Source organism: Musca domestica, unplaced genomic scaffold (assembly GCF_030504385.1).
Source record: "Musca domestica strain aabys unplaced genomic scaffold, Musca_domestica.polishedcontigs.V.1.1 3, whole genome shotgun sequence".
Lineage (NCBI taxonomy): Eukaryota > Metazoa > Arthropoda > Insecta > Diptera > Muscidae > Musca > Musca domestica.
The window spans coordinates 5,488,131-5,506,251 of NW_026712299.1; the positions used below are offsets into that span (position 1 = coordinate 5,488,131).

General features: G+C 34.2%; 1 protein-coding gene and 1 long non-coding RNA gene across 4 annotated transcripts; one reads left to right on the forward strand and one right to left on the reverse strand.

The window, feature by feature from the left end:
* The first annotated feature begins 890 nt into the window (after positions 1-890).
* LOC101889367 (GMP synthase [glutamine-hydrolyzing]) lies at positions 891-17,597 on the forward strand. 3 transcript variants are annotated; one of them, XM_011294609.3, is made up of 11 exons: positions 891-1,041; positions 1,167-1,300; positions 8,687-8,794; positions 9,037-9,341; positions 12,053-12,353; positions 12,419-12,885; positions 12,953-13,145; positions 14,234-14,405; positions 14,473-14,702; positions 16,807-16,998; positions 17,062-17,597. In XM_011294609.3, the coding sequence occupies exons 3-11, from the start codon at positions 8,705-8,707 to the stop codon at positions 17,161-17,163; spliced, it is 2,052 nt and encodes a 683-aa protein (XP_011292911.1). In that variant the 5' UTR covers positions 891-1,041; positions 1,167-1,300; positions 8,687-8,704; the 3' UTR covers positions 17,164-17,597. The 3 variants fall into 3 exon arrangements, with proteins under 3 accessions (XP_011292911.1, XP_058980582.1, XP_005184556.1); XM_059124599.1 differs by lacking the exons at positions 891-1,041; positions 1,167-1,300 and adding an exon at positions 4,926-4,970; XM_005184499.4 differs by lacking the exons at positions 891-1,041; positions 1,167-1,300 and adding an exon at positions 5,310-5,459.
* Positions 8,354-14,161, reverse strand: LOC131803375 (uncharacterized). Its single transcript, XR_009342550.1, has 3 exons — positions 13,952-14,161; positions 13,585-13,887; positions 8,354-8,688 (listed from the first exon to the last, which is right to left on the reverse strand). It is a non-coding gene; the product is annotated as an uncharacterized LOC131803375 (long non-coding RNA).
* Positions 17,598-18,121: the final 524 nt, after the last annotated feature.

The following is an 18,121-nucleotide window of genomic DNA, read 5'->3' on the forward strand; positions in this document are numbered from 1 at the left end:
CATCCACAATTTGAAACGAATTTGGCAATTTTCTAGAAAATAAAATCCGTTAAAAAGTCTGTTAAAATCTAAAAATACCGAATGTAGCCATTATATTAGGGTCTATACTAAGGCCTGGACCTGCATAGACAACTTTTGTCATAAGCCATTACAATATTCAAATACGAAACTTGGAAAAAATCAGGTGAAAAATCATCAAAACACCGAAATTAGGGAGGTACTGTTATATCGGGCCTATACGAAAATATGGACCTGAATATCGTGGACCTATGTAGACATTTCTCTTCCACGGCGTAAAGTGCTTAAAAATAACTTTTATGCCATTTTTACGTTAGAACTTTTTGTGGGGTTAACCTACTTTAAGAGGATTTATTTGAAGTTTAAGTAATGGATATGACAATTTTAATCCCAATCCAGTGGGTTAACCCATTTATATGTAAACGTACTGTTAGCGTGGATTTTAAGGCGATTCAATTTTAAAATACACCTAATATCATAAAAATACCGAATATAGAGGTACCGTTATATGGGGGATATACGATATCCGATATAGCCCATCTTCGAACTTGATCTGCCTGTAAATAAGAGACTGATCTGAAAATGTAGTTTCGTATTTTTATTCCTTTTGACTCTATTGTGATTACGCTGATCAAGAATATATAAACTTTGTTATGTCTAAAATTATCATCTCAATGAGTTACAAACGGAATGACGAACTTAATATACACTCCATGCTATATATGGTGTAGATTTTAAAAATCGTTCAGCCTATATTCTCGGCCCATTGCAAAAAGGGCAATTTTTCTCACAGTGCAATGTGTGCTGTCGTCAGGCCACTTTTATCGATAAATTGGAATCTTACGATAAGTCAGCTAATCGCAGTATTTCATAATCGATTTATAGAACCCTATTTTGCATTGTTGAAAAAAGCAGCGAATAAATGGTCATAGACATATTCTCTAAAGGAAAACACTAAATAAATTCAATGTGAAGAATAAATTCTTTAGAAAATAATAACTATTATTTGGTGAAATAAGTTTTGTAAGTGCTTAACAACAGCTGGAGATATTAGATTGGATAAAGAATAAAAAAATAAACTCCCCCACAGCAAACATACACATGCAGATTATTAATCGGCGACAGAAGTAATCATATTTTTTTTGCAGGGAGATAAAGAATTGTGAATTTTTCGCCGATGCAAGATAAACTGACATAAAAAATTGCATTTAAACAAAACAAGAAGTTGAATATAACAAATAAGGGGATAAGCAAATTGAAAAGCAGTTCTACGTAAAAAAAGGTAAGTAGAGCTACTTTTGCTGAAATAACTATGAAACAAAAAGACTTAACTTCTAAATGTAATTGATATCAATTGTTAGGTACAAACAATCAAACATACAACACACATATTTATCTGTGGAACCGGCTAAATGTTGTGCATTGGCCTTCAGTTTAGTTTTCCATCGAGTGTGGAGAATATTATTCAGCATAAATGAAATATACACACGTTTATAGTGTTCACATGTAACAGGGCACGATATTGATGTCTGTGGGGACAAACACGTGTTTTGCACACCTCAAGAAATGTTTGAGTTGGCGACAATTTTTTTTGTAATGCGAATCATATTTTTTGAGAAGTGCTGAATATGTGGAATTCAGTAAGGATCTAATCACGATTGTAATATGGACAGCATTGCAAAAATTATTTGCTTTTATTTACAAAGTCTAGGTATGTTGTAAGCTAAAGGGTTATCTTCTGCAGTTAAATTGATAAGAGAGCCCTGTATTTGGAAATATTGATTGAATACACTTTTCTAACAAATGTGTTTATTAATAGCAACAAAATAATCTAAAAATTGAGACAATCTAGACAACTGAACCGATGAATTTCGCCATTTGGATCGGACTAGTTTCTAAGCTCTCGAAATTATAATGTTGGTCTTTAAAATATGCTTATCTATATATAGGTTCTTGATGTGATGATTTATGGGCCAAGGGAAAACGAGATGAAAGAAGTATTTGTAATAATAGAGTTTGGGTATTGGTTTTACATAAATTTCCATGTAATGCTACCAAATCTTCGAGACACTTTATTTTTACGACTTGGATTGTTATTGATTTTAACCGTTTGGGGTTTCAGTAATTTACAATGTTTATATATTTTTATTCATTTATAATAGCTATATAATTCAGACAATACCTAGGTAGAATTTTATATGAATTATTAACTCATTTAAAAACCATATAGAGATACACATTCTCATTATTCAAATCTTATATATATTAAATTTATAAAAAGAAGAAAATAGAATGGATAGAAAAAATTCCACTCGAAAAATCTCTCAAGGGTATGTCCACTATTTGACATTGCCAATATATGACGGAGAGTCCTACCTGCAAAATTTTTTTTTTTTTATTTTTAACGAGTTTCTCTAATTTATGATTCGGGGTTCAATTTGATAAGGAAAAATGTTTAGATTACCTTGAAGATCTTGACCAAATTTGTTTGACGGAGTGACTGCAATTTACTTTGTTTTGAATACGTAAGTACATCATCGTAAAAATCTTCTGTTTGGGTCCAGGTTTTGGGATGTTGTGGGGTTTTAATGGCTTAACTCTAGCTTTGCTTAAAAATAAGAACCTGTTTCCTTCTATCAATGAATAGGTCAGATTTAAGGATCTCTGGCTGACCACTACAGTATGAGATACCCGATCTTAAAACGGAAAAGCTGTGGTCCTTACTACTGTAGATCTTGTGAGGAAAAAAAGCTAGCATCGATTAAATAGAAGATTATTTAGTAGGTGGAAGATAGGAGCTCTAACGTTTTTCTTAGCCATAATTTCTATCATCATCTATAAGTTTGGTAGAAATCTTCTGGCTAGGTTATCTACCCAACTTTTAGTACATCTCTACAACTCCCACTTCATTTTTCCACTTATATATAAATATTTTTTATACCATCGCCACTTCTTATTCTTCCTAGGGAAAACACAATGTTCCAAAGCTCTCTCTCTCTCTCTCTCTCTCTCTCTCTCATTATTTAGAGACAATGGAGCATGGCTAACAAATGCAATTTACATGTCAAATATCGAAGTCAACCTGGCCGAAAATTTCTCGTATTATAAAAAAAATCCATACTTTTCCTAATTATCTAAAAATTCCCTACTCTATCTACTTCGCAAATATGATATGGTTAGTAGCTAGATTCCATTATAATACATAAATTTGCTGAAAAAATTTTACACAAATGTATTTTATGTCTGCAGGACTTTTGGTATTGAAAATGAGCCATGCTGGTCCACGTTTTGGTATAGCCCCCATATAATGGTACCTCCCTATTTTCGGTATTTTTGTGATTTAAGCAACATTATTCACCGAAAATATTTCAAATTTGGTATTTGAATTGATACTACAGTCTATGACAGAAAATTGTCTGTGCAGGTCCACCTCTTCGTATAGCCCCCATATAATCTCCCTATTTTAGGTATTTGTGTGATTTAAGCGACATTATTCACCGGAAATGTTTCAAAGTTGGTATTTGCAGTCCGTAATTGATATAACACACTATGACGGAAAATTGTCTGTGTATGTCCACGTCTTCGTATAGTCCCCATATAACGCCACCTCCCGATATTCGGTATTTTGATGATTTTAGCGACGTTATTCAAGGGAATTGTTTCAAGTTTGGCATTTGAAGTTCGTAATGGATACTACAGCCTATGACAGAAAGTTGTCTGTGCGGGTCACCGTTTTGCTATAGCCCCCATAATATGGTACCTCCCTATATTTGGTATTTTGAGGATTTTAGCTACATTTTTCACCGATTTTTTCAAGTTTCCCATTTGAATATTGTAATGGCTTATGACAAAAGTTGCTTATGCAGGTTCACATTGTCGTATAGGCCCTAATATAACGGCTATAATAGTTATTTTTAAGATTTTAAAAGAATTTTTAACGGATTTTATTTTATTTTTTTGAAAATTGCCAAATTCGTTCCAAATGGTGGAGGGTGTTCAAATTTCGGTCCGGCCGAACATACAGCTTTTTTACTTATTCTAATAACAGGATCAGCCCAATTGGCTGCCGGTTTCCGAGAGAAGCTGCTGGAAATTATTATAATCATCCTCATCTTAAAACTTTATCTTGTTACTGTTTATTTATGGTTTCTTAAGGCGCTTGAATTGGGCTTTGCAAAAAACACCAATATTGACTCAGCGTTTGATTTGATTACTTTCCCCACACGGTGAAGGGGTTATAAACGACTCTATTTAAATTTTGCCGCCCAACATTTCACTTGATTGTCATTTGTGTTATTCTTTCGTTTTTTTTTTTTTTTTGGTGCCATTATTACTCTTCTTCTCGTTCAGAATTGTACTTTGACATTCTTAAGCAAATTTCTCGGTCATCAATGATGAGTTTGCCAATTTTACACATTTTCTTTGTTTTCTCCCTCCCTGGCGCTTGGCGAGACCACTTTCGTTCGTTGTGTGTTGCACTGATTTCCTTCAATGCATATTGTTTTGTTGATGGCAATATTATATGCCCCGTTGTGTCATCATCATCTGTTTTGTTGTTTGCCGTTCGTTCTTCTTGTGTGCTTTATTTATTTTTTTTTTCGCTGCGTTTATTGGTCTTTGGCTCCAAACAATGTTCTCGGTCGGCATCTGTCATTTGGATATTCTACGATAGGTGCAGTATTAGTAGTGGTGGTGGTGGTGCTGATGATGATGACCCAATCATATGATTTGTTCCCCTTCTATGATATTTTGATTTTGTGTTTAGTAACATATTTTCACTTTCTTCTGCAATACCAGAGCACCAAAGATCAAACGAATACTCAAAATATCTATAAATGTTGAATATTTAAAAAAGAATTATAAATTGTTTCCAAAAATAAAAAAAAAACCAAGAATACATCGAACAACAAAACATTGTTGCAATGTTATTGTGGCCGCTGCCATCAATTGATGTCATTTTGATTTTCTGACCACCTATCAATTCATTTTTCATTCATAGTTATTGTGATATTGTGCAAAATTTGTATTTTTGTTAATTCCCAATTCCTCCGTGGTTTCTCAAAGTGTTGGTGCCATCGTAGAAGCTCCAGTAGTGAAGAATAGTCAAAAATTCATGAAATCACCCAAAAATAGTTTCAATTTTAACTGCTATTATAAAGTGGCCAAATTTAATCCATTCCTAGTAGTGCAACCAAAACAGAAAATTGCTGTAGTAAAATTGTAAAAATTTAAGAAAATGTTGAGTTCTCTTGTAGAATTGTAAAAAAATATTATTGAATATTAAAAGTGTATGTGGTGCTATTATAGTATTTTGGCGACGGACGACCTGTGCTGTGTGCGGTGACCCCATTTCTTTTCATTTCTTCTTTTTCGAATTATTTTCGTTTTGTTGCTGGTTTGTGCATTGAATGTTCCTTAGAGTAATCTTCAAAGTATTGCCGGTTTGTATTTGCCATTAAGAATAAGTGGTTGTTTTATGCATTTATGTTTTTCAAATATATGTTTTTAGAACTAAAGGGGTTTTTTCGAACAGTTGTGAATCAAGGATATAAATTAAAATATAAATTAATTCCTACAGAAATGTGGTCATATTTCAGGTAATATATATTTTCTCCATCTAAAGGCTTTAAGAAGAATAACTTCAATCATTTGTGTTTTGGTTACTCAAAGCTTATTTTTACCCACTAAAAAAGGCCTTACCTATTTATTAAAGGAAATATAGTAACATATGCCAACAATATTCAAAATGTGTCACCATGCATCAGTATAGACAACAACGTATTAAACGAATTTTTAACCAAGATTCCATGTATTATTTTTAAACGTTTTTGTCTTGATAAAACAAGAACATTATTGTCTCAAGATTCCCTACCTAATTAATAAAATATAATAATAAAAATTATAATTAATCCTTCAAACAGTGGGAGATGTAAAGAGATATAAGAAATAATAGGTTACTGGAAGTCGTCTGTTATCCCGAAAGTTTTGCAAAAGTGAGCGGTTGGAGAGAGACATTTTGACAGTTCTTTCAGTGAGAGTTTGCAAATTCTTGCTAGACAAATTTCTTCTTGCAATCACTTGCAACTCTTCTTCTTCTAATTCATCGACATTCAATCAGATGTTTTCTATTGTTTGTTTATTTCTTTTTGTGCTTTCAATTTGAAAATATTTTTTTGGAATTAGCAAGACTAATAGTTTTTGGAGAACAACTTTACAAAATGTGAAAAACTTAAATATTAATATGTAAAAAGAAAATAAAAGACTATTTCCAACATTTTTATTTAAAAAACTTGTAAAATTAGTATTGCTTCCTTTGTTTTAATTCTCCTTATGGGGGACAAATTGTTTTGTTTTAACAAATCAGCTGATTAGTTGCAAGCTTCTGCAGGAATACCGTCTGTTTACTTTTCGCATTTTCCTTGCAAAAGAGAATAAAACTACCTTTTCTCTCAGAAAGAAGTTGCAAGACAATTCTTGCTGGAAAAGTAACCAGACACAACTAATAGAATGGGTAGAAGATATTCTCATGGCATACCTATCTACCGTTTTAAAGAGATATGTCTACGAAACGTCTCCGCACCAAATCAACTGCAGGTTTAGGTTCTCAAACGAAAAAAATTAAATATTGATTCGCTTTTCAACATAATGCCCATATATCGTCGAATGTCATTTAGAGTATTTTGAGGGTGCTGACAAAATTTTGTAAATTAGGAAAGAGTAGACTACTCCTCGATTGACACCATTGTCACATGTCAATGGTTTTTGTACTCTAGTCAACCTTTCCAGTTTGATCCTGTAGAAGCTATCTTCTATGGAATAAATACAGATCTTCTAGGATATGAAAAAGTCCTGGACTTAACTCTTTCCACGACGATATTCCTTAGTTCTTATGACTACGTTCCTCAGGAGACTCATCTCATATAAACCCGAGAATGACTGAATTGTATCCTTACCTTGATTTTTTCATTCACCGTTGGTGTTATAAAATCACTGTAAATCGATGGGAAATATCAACGGTGTTATACCAAATGGTAAATAGCCTGATGTTCTGTGCTTACCATTCGTATACAGGATGAGATAAAAAAAACTGCAACCAACTTCAGACTGCTGTCATTTCTAAGCCACTCGTCCGACAGCTGTTAAAATTATTCCAGTGACAGCTGATTATATTGTTTATAAGCGTACAGAAGCATTTCGGTGAGAATTTTCCAGAAAAAAAGTTATTCGTGATGAAATTCAAGCGTGATGGTGTGATTTCTTTAAATTTGGCCAAAAAACCACAAGTGGCTATTGTTAGAGCACTCCGGCATTTGAATGTGAATAAATCTTTTGTGCCTTGTGACATCGCTCGTTACCGTGATACTGGTAGCGTAGCCCGTCGTCAAGGAAATGGACGGAAGAAATGGCTCGAAAAGTAAAGAAGCGACTTGATCGAAACCGCGTCGCAGTGGCCGAAAAATGGCTCGTGAGCTGAACATATCGCAATATTCCATTCGTCAAACATTAAAAAATGAGTTTGGGGTAAAGCCATTGAAATCTCAGAAAGTGCAAGAACTTACACCGCAACAGAAAGAAAATAGACTCAAAAGAGCTATAGAGTTGCTTCGCTTGGGTGAAAGTGGTGAACTGCCGAATTTTTGTTTTCTCCGATGAGAAAACATCCGTTGTCCAGCAGTTTGCAAACAAACAAAATGGTCGTGTTTACTTGCCAAAGAGGTCAGCTGAAAATGTGCACCTTCGGTTGGCCTGTATATCTTTATACGATTTCGAGCTAATTGTTAAATCGTTAATAAAAGCCCGACCTGAAAGGCGCAAATGCCTCGACAAATTTAGTAGAAATCGATTCAAAGGAAGTTGTTGACTTTTTATAACCCTATAGATCGGTCAGTTTTTAGTTATGCATCTCCAGTGTGGTCTGTGCGTATTCTTCATGACACCAGTGTGCCATCCATACGAGGATGCGAAGTTTCCACACATACGTCACAAGCATTGTTTGCAGTCTTATTTGGGTGTGAAGTCATAAAACACATAACATCATATCGTGGAAAAACTCACGATCACGAGCTCATATGGATTAAACTTACTTTAATGCCATTTTATATTTACACAACTCTAGGTCAAGAAATCCTTGTATGAATAGAATTAATGTGACAGATATTTATTTGTAATTAAAATTGTCGAAATATATTACTTATATAGAAAGCTTCCACCCTTCGAAGATCTTCCTTAAACAAATAGATCATCCTTTTAAAGTATATTTACAGGTGTTTTAGAGATTGCTATAAGAGCTTCTTTATTGTGTTTTTTTTAGATATAAAACATTCCTATTTGTGATCTTTCGACAGTTTGTCTCTTATCGGTAGAAGTTCTGTTACAGTTCAAGCAATGAATTATTCTGAAATCACGAACATGTGGACAGATCTCTTCCCACCGTTACGGTCCCAATCCTCAATTTTTTTAGTAATTAATTACTTTGTTGGTATTGAATTCTTTTAAATTTTTAGAAGTAGGTTCAGAGAGCTTTAAATATCCTGCAACATTATGTTTCTAGTTTCGCGTATTCAGAAATTCTCTTAGATTTTATAGAAGTTTCAAAACTCCCTTCTAGCTGCCATCATGTAGCACGCAGATTCATTGCAACATTTCTCCCATTCTCTATTCATTTCAGTGCTGCAAAAAGAAAGACATGAGTACAACAAATAAATTTTTATCTTCTGAAAATAGTTTGGGTCATGACAAAGTTGCCATTTTAGATGCAGGTGCTCAATATGGAAAGGTATTGTATTAAGAATTGAAATTTTATTCATTTATCAATAATCAAGTGAAGTAATATAAAAATTTGGATTTCAGGGTAACGCAATCGGAACAATAGTATAATTAGTAGTTCTTCTAACAAAAAATAAATATTCCAAATTTTGTATTACCAAGCTTTTATGTTGTAAATGATCAGAATCTCAGCCAGCCATAATTTTTAAATTTATTCTTTTTTGTTTCATTTTTATTTTCATTTTCCCATAGGTTATTGATCGTAAAGTTCGCGAATTGTTGGTAGAATCTGATATTTTACCTTTGGAAACAACAGCGGACGCATTACGTTCCGGTGGTTATCGGGGTATTATAATATCGGGTGGACCCAATTCAGTTTATGCCGATGATGCGCCCAGTTATGATCCCGATATTTTCAAATTAAAAATACCCATCTTGGGTATTTGTTATGGCATGCAGTTGATTAACAAAGAATTCGGTGGTACAGTTCTCAAGAAGAATGTACGCGAAGATGGCCAACAGACAATTGAGATTGAACCCTCATGTCCATTGTTTAAGTAAGTTCCCATTTTTTTGAAAACTTCTTCAACGAAGGAAAAAGAAAGCGTTTATTTGTTTCCATTCTGAATAAATGCTGATGCAATCCTTCAAGATTAATTTTTTATTAACCATGACCATTCCATTATTCCCATGGTGTAGAGTATTTCATGTGGGAATACACATGGTTTTACAATTGATTATTGAAATTATGTACGTGTTTAGTTTACGAAGGAAAAGAAGGTATTTATTTTAAATGTTTTAAATAAATGCTGATACAATCCTTCAAGATTAATTGTTGTTCAAATGAGCAAACGAACCAAGAACATTCCATTAGCGTTGAGTTATACACAATGGACTACACGTGGTTTGACAAGCTATTTATAAAACATATTATTTTATGGTGTTTTATAGAAACCAATTGAAGTTGTATTCTTCGGACATAAATAATAATGCAATTTATTGTTTTCAAAATCTTATCATATCATTAAAATTTGAGGAGGATAAAAATCAGTATTTTATTGAGCAACGAGGAAATCAGCTATGTGTCTATGTCATTGAGCCATATTCGAACTGCTTGGAATAAGAGTGGTGAATTTCTGTTACAAAATAAATAAATAAAAATATAAAACAACTTAAAAAGTATCAGTCGGTACACCCTCAGCAAATTTTCGATTATTTAAATATATTTTGACTTCTGTTATGACTATTCAAATTGTTGACAAAGACATAGAAGTATAAAGATAGGACAAGACATAGTAAAATATGGCAACCCTGTGAAAAATACCCCTGTTGTCGTAACAACATAGTTACCAATGTTAAGCAACTTAAACCGCTAAGGCAGTATCCAAATAGTTGGGAAGGTATATGGAATAGAATTTTGAAACCAATATTTTGGATTATATAAACTTTTATTTGTCATTTTTTCCTAAAATTGTGTTTTTTTATATTAACATGCCTCTGTCATGAGCTGTTATTCAAGGTATTATAGCCATAAACCATTTGCTCAGAATGCATTTTGTCTAGTCTTTACCATTTTAGGTCTTTGTTGTTGACCCTCTATGGAGTAGGTTCTGAAGGCAAAATTACATGAAAATCGAACATTTTTATCAAATTTTATGTGAAATCATATATTCCATATTCATCTCAGGTGTCTGGTTTAGAGAAATATTTAGATATATGAAGCTGTAAAGAATTGCTGACTTGTTTCCAAAGTTATGACAGATACAAGTATTGAACATTGTGACACTTTGTGGGTTAGGTATCAAAAGAGGTTCGCATATATACATCATCTTCACATCAGATCCTGCGCTAGAATATTTGGATGTGTTAAATTTGAAGAGAGTTGGATTCTTGGAGGAGGAGGAGGTACTAGAAGAAGTGGACCAATGTATTCCATCTTCACAGCAGATCTTGTGTTAGTAGAAATAATGGGACACCTGAAATATGAAGAGAACCGGGTGCTTATTTCGGATTTTATGATAGTTTTGGTTATTCAAAACTTTGACCCTTTGTGGCAAAGGTATCAGAAGGAACTTTCCGATTTCCACCATCTTTATAACAGATCTTGTGTTGATAGAAGTATTGAGATGTACCAAGTCTGAATGAAGTCGGATGTTAATTTCGCGTTTTAGGAGCTCATGGATATTCAAAATTGTGACCCATTTTGGGGGAGGTACAAGAAGGAATGGTCCGATTTTCACCATCTTTATAACATATCTTGTGTTGATAGAAATATTGAGATGTACCAAGTCTGAAGGAAAGCGGATGTTAATTTCGCGTTTTATGAGCTCCATGGATATTCAAAACTTTGACCGTTTGTGGGGAGGTACCACAAGGAGGCGACCAATGTATTCCATCTTTATAACAGATCTTGTGTTAGTAGAAATAATGGGACATGTGAAGTATCAAGAGAACCGGGTACTTATTCCGGATTTTATGATCGTTTTGTTTAATCAAAACTTTGACCCTTTGTGGGGGAGGTACCAGAAGGAATGGTCCAATCTCCACCATCTTTATAACAGATTTTATGTTGATAGAAATATTGAGATGTACCAAGTCTGAATGGAATCGGATGTTAATTCTACTTTTTAGGAGCTTCATGGATATTCAAAATTTTTAACCTTTGTGGGGGAGGTACCAGAAGTAGTGGACCGATATATCTCATCTTTACACCAGACCTTAAGTTAATACAAATATTGTGATGTGTGTAATTTGAAGACAATCGGACTTCTACATCACATTTTTAAAAAGTTATAATTATTCAATATTTTGACCCTTCGTGGGGGAGGTACTTGGTGAAGTGGACCGATATTGTCCATTTTCGCACCTGATGTAGCACTGGTATAAATATTAGGATTTGCAAATTTAGAGTTATATCGGGTTATCTTTTCTCTTTCTGTGCAAGTGGACCCATATTGCCCATCTCCGAACTCGATCTAATTTTGATAATAATATTACAATGTGCCAAGTTTCGATCAAATCGGTAACTCCCTTCGAGAGTTATTGTGGGTACTCCAAATGTCCTGTCCAAAGAGAACTAGGGTGTAAAACCATTATTTCGATTAGTTATGCTTTGGCGGTATCAAATGATATATACCCTCTCTAGCCATATGGCTGAGGGTATAAAAATATAGAATAGTTAACTTAAAAAATTATATCTAAAACAAATCCTTTTTAACTGCTAACAAAAAATCTTGTATTTATTTTCCTTCCTGTTTTCTACTTACAGCCGCTTGAGTCGCACCCAAACTGTACTCCTTACACATGGCGATAGTGTAGAACGTGTAGGTGATAAACTCAAAGTTGGTGGTCGATCTTCGAGCAATATTGTCACGGCAATCTACAATGATTTGCTAAAGATATACGGTGTACAATTTCATCCGGAAGTCGATCTAACAGTGTGTGGTAAACAAATATTTACAAATTTCCTCTTTGAGATCTGTGGACTAACACCCAACTTTACAATGGGCAGTCGCAAGGAGGAGTGTATAAAATATATAAAGGAGAAAGTTGGCAATAACAAGGTTCTGGTAAGTAGACAATATCTCTATAATTGGAGACAAATCTAGAACTGTCTTATTTTTTCTCTTTGTAGGTCTTGGTAAGTGGCGGCGTTGATTCATCTGTGTGTGCAGCGTTGTTGCGACATGCCTTACATCCCAGTCAAATCATTGCTGTTCATGTGGATAATGGTTTCATGCGTAAAGATGAAAGTGAAAAGGTGGAGAAATCCCTAAGGGACATTGGCATTGATTTAATTGTACGCAAAGTAGCCTACACCTTCCTCAAGGGTACAACACAAATCAAGAGGCCCGGTCAATTTTCCATTGTTGAAACACCAATGCTATGTCAAACCATTAACCCTGAAGAAAAGCGTAAAATTATTGGTGATATTTTTGTGAAAATAACCAATGATATTGTGGCCGAAATGAAATTGAAACCCGAGGAAGTTATGTTGGCCCAGGGTACGTTGAGGCCGGATTTAATTGAATCTGCCTCAAATATGGTTAGCAAAAATGCAGAAACAATCAAAACACATCATAACGATACAGATTTGATAAGGTAAGCCGTGGCATTTAAATGTGACTTTGTTTGATGTATGTTTTACATTCTGCTTAAATTTTTGCAGAGAACTCCGTAATGCTGGCCGTGTTGTGGAACCTTTGTGCGATTTCCACAAGGATGAGGTACGAGAATTGGGCAACGATTTGGGTTTACCCGTGGAGTTGGTGGAAAGACAGCCATTCCCTGGACCTGGTTTGGCCATACGTATATTGTGTGCCGAAGAACCCTTCATTGAAAAAGATTATTCTGAGACACAGGTAAGGAAGGCAAATTTAATTTATTTTTATTCTTACCTATTTTATTTAAATATTTGCTTATTATATATTATATTATATATATATTATATATTATATATTATTATATATATTATTTATATATTATACCCTACACCACATAGTGGTGAGGGTATGCTGCCTTTGTGCATATGTTTGTATCATGGAGAAGGAAGCGAGATAGACCCCATAGTTACTTTTAAGGATCTTCATAGAATAACTTTCTGAGTCGTTTTATACATGTCAGTATTCTTGTGAACAAAATGTAGGTCGCATTTATTATCCAATTGAAATGAAATGGCCCAAGGACGAACCCTATTGAAATTGATGAAAATCGGTTTAAATTTAGACATAGCTCCCATATATATCTTCAACCGATTTCGGTTTCATTGTGCACCAAATGGCCAATATCAGTCCAAATTACCTGATTTTTGGTACATCCGACCGAATTCAGTCTAGAAGCAAGTACATCAATTTTGATCAAATCTGGATCAGATATAGCTATAGCTCCCATATATATGTTTCATCCGATTTGGGGTTTTAAGTCCCCCACATTCGTAATATGCGCCCCACAAGAATGATATTTAGTACCAGATATCAGATACAGTCCAGAAAAACCTCTGCAAATTAGATCAAGATTGGTTCAGATTTGTATATAGGTCCCATATATATCTTCAACCGATTTCGGGTTAATTGTGCACCAAATATCCAATATCGTCCAAATGATCTAAAAATATATATTCGATTATTATGTTATTTAGTACCAGATATCTTATAGAGCTCGGAAATACCTTTGCTAAATTTTCGGCTAAGATTTTGATGTAGCTCCTATGTATATCCTTAACCCGATTTGGTGGAACTCGGCTTAGATATATATATTTTTTATATAATTCTTCTCGAAGTGATATCATGCAGTCTATAGCAATGTTACTGGGTGTAAAAGATTAAAGTGTCTCCGTCAAATTTAGTGAAAATGGATTCAGAATCGGAGGCATAATGAATTAAAAAATTTTGTATTTGTCAAATAAAAAATGTAATTGTATTTTTTATTTTCGATTCTGTTTTACAAATAGGTGATTGCCCGTGTTATTGTGGACTATAAAAATAAATTGGAAAAGAATCATGCTCTAATAAATCGTGTCAGTGGTGCTACAACCGAAATGGAACAACACAAGCTCATTGCAATTTCTTCGTTTTCGCAAATTCAAGCAACCGTGTTACCCATTCGTTCAGTGGGTGTTCAAGGTATAGTTAAGATTTTTTAAAATACTCAAATAAATTTAAACTTGATTTATCTCGACTTTTATTACAGGCGATAAACGCACTTACAGCTATGTAGTGGCTCTTTCCAGTGCAAGTGAACCCAATTGGGATGACATGCTGTTCTTGGCAAAACTTATACCTCGCATCCTACACAATGTCAATAGGGTTTGTTATGTTTTCGGTGATCCCATACAATATCAGATAACCGATATTACACACACAACATTGAATAATTATGTCATCAAACAACTGAGGCAGGCGGATGCTGTGGCTAATGAAGTAAGTATTGTTTTGAATATCGCTCAAATCATTTACCCAAAGAGTTTTATATCTCAAAAAAATCATTTTTGAGAAAATGCATTTTGGATAAAATTTTTCTTTCCCCATGGATAAAATTTTTCTTTCCTCATTACCCAAAAATTACTATAACAACATAAACAGTTATTTTGTAAAGAGGTCACCAGATATGACTGCTAAATGTCTGTATAATTTGATACGGCCAAAATGTGCCTTAGACCCTACGTCTTTGGACCAAATCCGTTCCAGGACATTTTGAGTCGATCTAGCGACGTCCATCTACCCGTCTGTCTGGCTGGCTGGTGCGCACTAGCTCTCTAAGGGAGTATACGATTTGATCCAAACTGGACACATCGTAATATTATTATCAAACTTAGATCAAGTTCGGAGATGGACAATATCGCTCCATTCCTTCTGGTACCTCCCCCACAAAATGTCAAAATTTTCAAAGAAAATAATTTACTGCACAGAAAGAGAAAGGATAATCCGATTTTGCTCCAACTTTGCAAATCCTAATATTTGTATCAGTGCTGGGTCAGGTGCGAAAATGGTCTCGGTCCACTCCATCAAGTGCCTCCTCCCAAAGGGTCAAAATTTTGAATAATTAAAACTCTTATAAAATGTAATGTAAGAGGTCAATTGTCTTCAAATTACACACATCACAATATTTTTATTAACCCAAGGTCTGGTGTGAAGATGGAATATATCGGTCCACTCCTTCTGGTACCTCCCCTAAAAAGGGTCAACATTTTGCACATTTATGAAGCTCATAAAACGCGAAAATAACATCCGATTCCATTCAGACTTGGCACATCTCAATATCTCCATCAACACAAGGTCTGTTATAAAGATGGTAGAGATCGGACGATTGCTTTTGGTTCCTCCCCCACAAAGGGTCAAAATTTTGAGTAACCAAAATGATCATAGAATCGGAAATAAGCAGCAGATTCTCTTCAAATTACACATATTTTTTGTTAACCCACGGTTTAGCGTGCAAATGGAGTATATTGGTCCACTCCTTCTGGTACCTCCACCACAAAGGGTCAACATTTTGAAAAACCAAAATGATCATGAAATCCCAAATAAGCATCCGGTTCTCTTCAAATTACTCACATCACATTGTTTTTATTAACTCAAGGTCTTGTGTGAAGGTGGAATAAATCGGTCCACTGCTTCTGGTACCTCCCCCACAAAGGGTCAAATTTTTGAGTACCCATGAAGCTCATAAAACGCGAAAATAACATCCATTAAGACTTGACACATCTCAGTATATCCATAAACACAAGATCTATTATAAAGATGGTGGAGATCGGACCATTCCTTCTGGTACCTCCCCCACATAGGGTTCAAGATTTTGAAAAACAATACGCTCAAAGAAAGCGACATAAGCAACCGTTTCTCTTCAAATTTCACACACCCAAATATTTTTGCTAACGCAAGATCTGTTGTGGAGATGAAATACATCTGCGGACCCCTTCGGGTACCTAACCCACAAAGAGTCACAATTTCCAATACTTATATCTGCCATAACTTGCGTCGGCGATTCTTTACAACTAAATATTTCTCTAAACCAAAAACCTGGGATGAATATGAAATTTATTTCGCATAAAATTGGATATAAATGTTCGATTTCCTTCAAATTTTGCGCATATCAATTTTTTATCTGTATTAGATGAGGTATGAAAATGGAAGTCAGTTACCTCACGCATATTTCTACATTTTCCAAAAATTTGCACATATCACATTTAAAGTATAGGAAGTATATCGCCGACGCAAGTTATGGCAGATATAAGAATTGGAAACTGTGACTCTTTGTGTCCAAATCTGACACGTTGTAAAATTTATATCAGTCTTAGGTCAGATACGAATTGGCCAATATTGGTCAACTGCTGCTTCGGAACCTCCACCATAAAGAGTCAACAGTTTGAATAATCATAACTCAAAGCTGGGGATATACATCTGTCGCAAACCGACTGTTACCATTTTACATCTTCTATTAAAAATAATTCGTTGAAACTTTTTTTTTTTTTTTTTGTTTTGAAAAACATAATTCTTTTATTTAATTTTGTTTTATTTTATCTTCTAGGTAATTATGCAAGCTGGTCTTTATCGTAAAATATCACAGATGCCCGTTGTTCTGATACCAGTGCATTTCGACAGAGATCCCATTAATCGTACACCATCATGCAGTCGATCTGTTGTGTTGAGGCCATTCATTACCAGTGACTTTATGACAGGTGTGCCGGCTATTCCAGGATCCGAGCGTATGCCATTGCCTGTAAGTTTACCAGCTGATACTCCTCTTTTCGTTGGAATAATAACTAATTTAATATTGTTTTAGGTTCTCCACAAAATGGTTCAGGAAATTTCCAAGATTGATGGCATCTCTCGGGTCCTTTACGATTTGACATCGAAACCTCCGGGTACCACAGAGTGGGAATGATTAGATCAATTGCGTTTGTTTTATAGCCTAGCTGCTGCAACAGCGCTAGTCGCAGCAGCCGCCACCACAACCACCACCACCACCGTCGCCAGAATTTCAACATTGCATCAAACATTATCGACATCGTGTATTTTTGAATAATTTGACTGACTGCCTGCCTGTTTGTCCAATGCCCCAGAGTTATTGAAGAAAACAATAAATAAGAGCGTAAAACGATCATATTTTGTGTCCATAGCCGAGAAGTGGTAATTGTAATTAATTCTTTTTTTACATTTATTTTTTGCTTATAAATCATGTTATGGGAAATTTCAAATTAATTGGAGTTTTCCCAACCCCTCCCAGATTATGCTGTGTAATCAACAATCATTTCAATTTGTTACAATATGATAAAAGAAATAACTAAATAAAACTTCCAAAAGAAGATAACAAAGAAAGGCTCTCCGAAAAAGTATTTTTCTAAAAGAATTCAAATTCCAGCGAAAAAATGGGGTTTGGAGTGGAATCTTTTGTTTATAAAAATAATATTTGAAGGTCACAGTTTTAAAATTCGATGAAACATTTTAACAATGTTGGGGACAGTTTTATTTTTTTAAAGACGAAGTGCTTTGAATGCCTGGAGGCTCTAAACGAATTGTTGAGTTTGCTGGCGAATTGGTAATAAATTTAGTACACATGTTCCAATTCAATGATTTAAAACCAAATCCAAATTTCATGTCCTCCATGATTCTTTCTATCACACAACTTGGGATGTTTTTTTGTGTTAAATAAAATAACATTAGTTACATTTTTTATAATAATAATAAGTTCAAATTTCATTTTGTAAAATAAATTCCTAAAACCAAGCAACTATAACAGAATTTATTGTGTAAAGTCTGCAACAATTTCAAAAAACACAAATTATGTTCGAATTAAAATTTGAAATTGTAAAATAAAAAAAAGAGAAAACAATAAAAAATAT